The 7143-nt window shown below is 45.0% G+C and overlaps 1 protein-coding gene across 1 annotated transcript; it reads right to left on the bottom strand.

Annotated features, from left to right (window-relative positions):
- Window positions 1-2929: 2929 nt before the first annotated feature.
- On the bottom strand, window positions 2930-5393 carry LOC135271790 (neutrophil defensin 1-like). The gene is made up of 3 exons (XM_064369771.1): window positions 5265-5393; window positions 3745-3931; window positions 2930-3161 (listed from the first exon to the last, which is right to left on the bottom strand). Exons 2-3 carry the CDS (start codon window positions 3917-3919, stop codon window positions 3052-3054), a joined length of 285 nt encoding a protein of 94 aa, XP_064225841.1. The 5' UTR covers window positions 3920-3931; window positions 5265-5393; the 3' UTR covers window positions 2930-3051.
- Window positions 5394-7143: the final 1750 nt, after the last annotated feature.

Below are 7143 nucleotides of genomic sequence, written 5' to 3'. Positions count from 1 at the left end.
AACAGGAGATGAGGGCAGATGACGGGTGTCCTGGGTGCAGCCTGGGGAACAGACTCCTGGGTCATTTTCATGCACAGCCCTGTGGGAGAACAGCCTTATTGATGCTGATCAGCAGGGAATGATGGGTGTCTATGTGAGAGGCCGGAAGGACAGCAGGTGAGTCAGGGATGGGGAGCCTCATAGTTGATGTTCAGAGTTGGAGGAGTTCCAGGTGGTGGCAAGCGGTAGGGAGTGGCCATGGGGAGGAGGGCTGGAACAAGGAGGAGGTGGGTCACTGTCATCCAGGAGGACAAAGCACTGAGAGGTTGGGAGGGTGACTTCCAGGAAATGTTAAGAGTAAGCTCTTTCCCTGAGTTTCTTAATGAGTTATTTGTTTTTTAGTGAAAAAGAAAAAAAAAGATACAGATAGTCATAAATGGAATGAGTACTTTTCAGATTCCTTTCATTCTGATTTTGCTTGTAAGTAGAGTGTAGAAAATCAGAAAATAAACAGCAAAAGAAGCCTATTTCATTTATTGTACAAGAAAAATCTCACCAAGACTTTTTAGAAACGTGAAGGAAGCGCTTATTGAAGACTGTTAAAATAGGAGTCAAAACGTTGCAATAGGGTCAGCCGCTGGCCTCAACTTTCCTGAAGCCAAAGTCAAAGAAGGTTGAGCCCTGGGTGAATTAGTGGGAATGCACTGGAGGTTGGTGGTGGGAAGTCTTGCAGTGTGATTGGGCCATCTATGTGTGCCAGTTTGTGCTTATTGGAGTTAGTTCCTATCCTCCCACAGAGGCTGCTATCCCCTTGAGTAATTACATTTAAAGGGATGAGGCATGTGACTTATTCCTTATTTTATTGTCCTGCCACACGAATGGCTCATTTAAGGTAGAAAATGTCTTGTACATCACTACCAAACGTAGAATGTACATGCATCCCAGTAAACGGTGCTGTGCCTCATCTGAGGCTGAGCAAGCTGCCCTGGTTGTTAGAAGACCCTCATGACCCTCCCTGCATTTTCTGTCCCTAGAGTTTGCAGCTATCATTGCACACCCCAGACCGCAGTGGCAGAAGCCACATGCAGTGCTCCCAGCGTGCCTTTATCCACATGCAGGAGCAGGAATGGTCTGTCCTTGTCTGGCCCTTTCCCTTGGATGGATGGATGCTTCTCAGCACATCAGCGTGAATTCCACTCCATCCTTCTCTCTGGTAATATCCATTCCCCTAAATTCAGTGGCGGTCAACCCCATCCTGTGTATCTCTTTCCCTGATGCCGTTCTGTCCACCAAACATTTTACTCTACGTCTTCTTTTAATCTCTCCATGTTTTAAACATATTCATGTTTTACTTCAAGATTCACGTGAAATCTTTTTGCCACTTCTGGCCAGAATGGCCTCTTTCTTCTAAAGTCCTAAAGCTTCGTGATGCCAAATTGTACCTATGATATTTTTTCATCTTTCAGCCTTGAATGTTTTTATTTATTTTGTTTTTTAAAGGTGTGCTGTCTAGAAACGTGGACTGCTCTACCTCCGTTGACCTTAGCTTTTTCCTACGCAATTTAGTAATAACAATTAATAAATAACACCTTTATGTTGTATGCTATTAGATGTAATTAATAAATGTAATCAGAATCAATTTATTAATCCCCTACTACGTGTTATGCAGTATTCTGTGCACTCTGGTACAACAGTGAGCAAAATATGCATCTTCCCTTCTGGAGTAAGGAGGCATCTGTTCCAGAGAATCAGTGAAGTGTACAGAAGGTGAGATTATTGCAATTTTAGAGTTAGCAGTAAAGAAAATCAGGGAAATGGTTGTCACCAGGGGGAACTTGTGGCAATTTAAATTTGAGAGATCAGAAAAGACCTCAGTGACAAAGTGAAGTTTTAGCTGAGACCTCAGATGCTTGGGAGAAAGCTAGGTGGAACTCTGCAGATGCCGCAAGATGCGGTCATCTTGACCCAGTCCATAATTCAGAATAATATGGAAAGTTAATTCAGAGACCACATGATTCAGAGTCAGTGGCAGTTACAGGAACCCAAAGAAGGCTCCTGGCCTTCACAGCCTGGTTCCCTATTTGTGTCCTTCACCATCTAAACCAGAAGAAGTCTGGGATTGTTACCCACTCTGTCCTCCCTGGGATCTGCATGGGCTTCCCCATCCATGCAGTGTCTCAGTGGGATGCCTGGACCCCTGAGCTGCCTCAGCACCCTGAAGCAACAAGAAAGCTACCATGCTCCTGCTGAAATGTTTTCCCTCGCTCCTCTCTTTTCCCCTCCAAAGCCATATTTTCCAGGCAGCATCAGGTTCTCTGCAGCTTTAAGGTAACACAAGAGAGTGCGCGCTGCAAAGTGCAGTGAAGCATTTGTGCCTGTGCATTTTCTGGGTGTGAAGACAACTTTATGGGTGTGAAATCCAGGTGTTAGTAGATGTGGCTGGAAGGTGCTTTTAATGAGACCTCTCAGCGTGGGCTGCTGTGCCTTCTGTTCCATGCATCCCATCTTTGAAAACAACACTTTTCCTTCTTAATTAAGGTCATTTCAATGGATTTCATGTAACCCTATGTCTTAAAAGGCAAATGTGTGACCTGGCTACGTTCAATTAAACTTCAGTGCTTTAGCACAGAAGATGGAGATTTTCCTGGAGAAGTAACAATTTCGTGACTGCATAAACTTTAAGCTGACACTGGTTGTCTACCCAGCACATGGGAGTTCTTTGAGAGTGGATCCAGAGAAAATGAGGCAGAGTGAAACGGCAGAGCGGTGGATGGGGAGATCGGTGGCATCATTTGAGCTTTCATTTCAATTTGGGCCCAAATTCCTGCTTGAAATTTCTAGAATTTGTAATTTTATTTTGTTCAAATTTTGATTTAGCTTTTTGGTACCAGTATCCCAAGCGTGTTGACACAGACACATATCATACATTAAAGAGGCATGAACACAGAGAGCTTGTTAGAAAGCATTTATTTAGGGTGAGGAAAGGAAATTGAGGACAAGGTACAGGAGTAACGGCAATTCCCTGTAGCTCTCAAAGCAAACTGTGAGCTCATTTTTCTTTTTTCTGCAAGCTCAGCAGCAGAATGCCCACACTCTTCCCTGGTAGATGCAGGTTCCAAGGTGACGTTCTCCTGCGATGCATGATGGTATTCTGCAAAAGCAGGCCATGTTTTCCCTTGAGCCTGGACAGGGAGAGCATCAGAAATTGAGTACAGGGTCAGCAGTGAGTATTAAAAAGAATCTTGGAGAAGTCACATGCTGGCTGATCGGTGACATTGGCTGTCTTGCATCTAGTAGCAAGGACAACCTCAGTCAATAGGAATAAATACACAGAGCAGTGCTAGTCACACAGGATTTGGGACTCATTCTTTTTTGCTCTCATTTTTGCACTCCTGCCCCATCACACACACACCTGAACACACCCTTAGGCTTGGCTCCAGTTTTTAAACGCTCTTCTATAGATAGAGGAAAATACTCTCTTTAAAAATAAGTCTACTAGTTTAGATCCAGAAATAACTAGTCGGTCTGTCTCTTTGTATCTTAAACCTAGTGAATTTCACAGACATTTCTTGGAATCAAGTCTTTGGAGAAATAAAATTTCTTAGATTTATTTGGCTCGCTGTATAATTTATAGATGAGACGATCAAGGCCCAGAGATGCTAAATGAAGTCACCTAAGTGACATAGACTGCGGAGACCCAATTCTGGAACCCATCTCCCATTCATCCCTCTAGACAAAGCAGCTCTGCATACTGGTATCTCTCACCTGAATCACTTGGAATCAAGCTTTCATCCCATGCAAAGGAAATAGACACTTCATTATTGCCCGCTGAAATCTCCTCCTTGGCTGCAGCAGCCTCATCAGCTCTTGCCTGGAGTGGCCCTGCCTGGGCCTGCAGGGCCACCAGGAGAATGGCAGCAAGGATGACGAGGGTTCTCATGGCTGGGGTCACCTGGAGGAGGGAGAGCAGGAGCGGGTGTGTGGGGAGTGAGGAGCCAGCCTGGATTTATAGCTCTGCTGGGAGAAGGCTCAGAGGCAAGAAACCTTCTCGACCCTCAGTAGAGGAAGTATGAATTTTATGAGAGGCCCATGGGTCTCAACGTCCCTCGAATGCTCCTGTCTTCCCAATTTCATGCTCGTAAGAATCTGTACGTTTAATGTCTGTGCTAGATTGGAGCTGATAATGACAAGAAAGACCCTGCTATGTTACTCCTGTTTTCACCTGCTTAAATATTATTTTTTACTTTTTAACATTCCAAAAAGAGTAGAAATTGCACTTTCATTCAACAAGCTCAGGGAACAAATGCTTCTTATTTTTTGAAGATGGGTCTTGCGGCTCTCTGGAGGTCTAGATTCTGATGTCCTCTTTGAGTTCCAATGGAATAGAGAGTAATTCACTGCAGGATTCAAGTGACTTACCATCCTCATGAAGAGGCTTTTGGGGTTATGGGGTGCGTAGTCTCCTGCGGGACTCAGGGTGGAGAGGACGATGATTTTATCAGGCTAAAGGATAAGCTTAGTGACATAGAGTTGTCTAGGTGTGAAAAAATATTTATTATTTCCAGCTCTATTTAGACTTGTTTGACAATTAACAATTGTATATTTTTAGTGTATACTACCTCCTGATTTTATATATGTATTTAAATTTTTATCTCTCTGATTGCAAAACATCAACTCAGAATGAATTGAAGACCTAAATGTAACACCCCAAACCATCAACTATGTGCATATAAGGATAAAGCTTTTGACATTGATGTGGGAATTATTTCTTGGCTATGACACCAAAGGCACGGGCAATAAAAGGGAAAAGAGACGAGTGGGGCTGTATCGAATGCTAAAGCATCTGGACAGCAAAGAAAACAATCAACTGAGTGAAAAGATAACCCAGAAAATGAGAGAAAATATTTGCAAAACCTACGTGGTAAAAGGGGTAAATATCCAAATACATAAGGAAGTCAAACAATTCAACAGCAAAAACAAACAACCTGATTGAAAAAAAGACCAAGGACCTGAATAAACTTTTCTCAAAAGAATGTTCTAAAGAGCTGTGATTGTCTCTATTGGTCATGTCAATGGCCGTGTGTTTAGAAGGAAACTGCTTGAGTTTCTCTATTAACTTAGCTGGAAGCCACTGTCCCCAGCAGCCACCAGAGGTCCAGACAGAAGTGCACGGCAGGGACTTACCTGCTAGGTCCCTCTGGGGTGGCCCCACAGTCAGAGGTCAGATTGGAGGCACAGCTTCAATGATCAAAACTCAGTATAAAAGTTTGTGTTCTGTTACTTACAGATCCTCTAGCTGGGCAGGGTGACCAGAGAAGGCAGACAGCAGTCCTCAGTCCCAGATCTTCTGTAGCAAGGAGCAGCCATGCACAAGGTGACTTCCCCTATTTAAAGGTCTTTTGGGATGAGGTGTCCTAATTTCCGGGGTTACTTTCTGTTGGGTCCATTAAATAATTGTGGTGGCATGGACAGTTGAGAAATTTGGTGGTAAGGTGAGGTTAAAGCAGAACTCCACAGAGGTACTCTTCTACCTTGGTCAACCCTGGCCAGAGCCAGGCAGCAACCAACTATGGATTCTCCATAACTACCAATGCAATTGACCCTGTCATGCATTGGCTGTGGCCGAGGCTAACTACCTGCACCAAGGGAATATTTAAAACCTATGGGACAGCCTGGCAGTGTATCGTAGTATACACCCTGCAGAGACTAGGATATGCATGCCACCACACACAGAAAAGGATTTGGAATCTGTTTCTGAAACAGTGTCCCGAGAACCTGGGGTCTAAACATAAAAATACATCAAAGCCATTTGGCTGAGCTGGGATGTTGGAGGACACCCACGTGAGACTGAATACCACCTGGGTTTCTGTTGCCATGTGGAATAGACCTTTTTGGGTTCTCTGGAGTGATGTATATACACATAGCATGTGGTTCCCTAGAGGAGACAATCGCTTCCTTGCTTGGCCAAGGAACAGTTTAAAGTTCAACAGTTGTCTAGGATCACTTGGGCCAAGAACTGGTCTGAAGCGCTAGCCATCAGCGTGGGGGTGGCCATTCCAGATGGCCACCAAAGACAGGAAGTGTGAGTCTGGGCATTCACTTTACTGCTGGTGTAGCACAGCCTCTCAGTCCTTGTGCGTCTTCAGGGAAGCATTTAGCAAAAGCTTGAGTCGTGCTTCCTGGGAGGCATAGGAGGTTTCCATCCATAACTCGTACACATTGGAGCACAGGTGTATCCCTGAGCCCATGGTCATGTTTGGATGCTTTCTCTGAATGCAAGCCTCTAACCCTTCAAGCTGCGGTCTGGGTTTGTGCTGCAGCATCTTTAGCCCATTTGGATTGAATCCTGTGCATCCAGAGAACCTCCTCCTCATCCTTAAAACATGATCTATGGTTGTGAGGGCTGTTGGTGTTTAAGCATTGGTGCCAGGGGACCCATTCAATATCTAAGAATTGAGTTGCCCACCTTGGACACAGGTCAGGTTGCATTTGGGGTGCAGCCCCTCTAACAGGGCTTACAGGGAATACCACAGTTTTCCAGCCTGGGGTACAAATTCTGCCTGCAGTTCTCAAGGCTGGCAGGCCTGGGTCTAACAGCTACCCCACAAGCCATGTGGGCATAAGATACCAAGCAAGGCCAATCCTAGAGAACACTGAATCTCATCACTCAGGGCTTTCTTCCCAGTGCTTCCATATTGACACTGATTTTGGGGTCAGCTCACACCCACTTTTCCTTGGAGCCTTTCTCCCCCATGGTCACAGGCCATGTTTGCTGATGGTACTTCCATATGGTCTTTGCCTGATGTAGTCAATGTCTCTAGTATGAAGCCTTCTTCTCCTTGTTTGCTGCCTCTGACTGCACCCCTGGTGGGTTCTGGAGCAATAATCCCTACTTCCTGCCCAGAGGAGTAAATGGGAAATATTAGCTAACCTTTAAAACCGGTAAAAACAGGAGCTTTTGCCGGAAAGCTGCATGTCAAATGTGTGGTGTGGTCTGGCAAAAGCCTTGTGGCCCTGAGGGGTGCCAGTGGGCCTGGGCCATCAGTCCCCAGAAGATCGTAGTTTACCATCCATCCACAATCCATTGTTCAGTAAATGTTTGATGTTGAGATGGTGGATGTGGGGTGATGGTATGGGGAGGTCTCATTATTGGAGGACATGTAA

This window comes from Aotus nancymaae, unplaced genomic scaffold (assembly GCF_030222135.1).
Source record: "Aotus nancymaae isolate 86718 unplaced genomic scaffold, 86718_ANA_hifiasm-v0.15.2.pri h1tg000090l, whole genome shotgun sequence".
Classification (NCBI taxonomy): Eukaryota; Metazoa; Chordata; class Mammalia; order Primates; family Aotidae; genus Aotus; species Aotus nancymaae.
This window is presented reverse-complemented; position numbering and strand designations above follow the sequence as displayed.

Coding starts and splice junctions, on each gene's coding strand:
- LOC135271790 (XM_064369771.1), bottom strand. CDS start 3,919: ATGAGAACCCTCGTCATCCTTGCTGCCATTCTCCTGGTGGCCCTGCAG. Junction 3,162..3,744: donor CTTGATTCCAAGTGATTCAG/GTGAGAGATACC, acceptor CTCCCTGTCCAG/GCTCAAGGGAAAACATGGCC.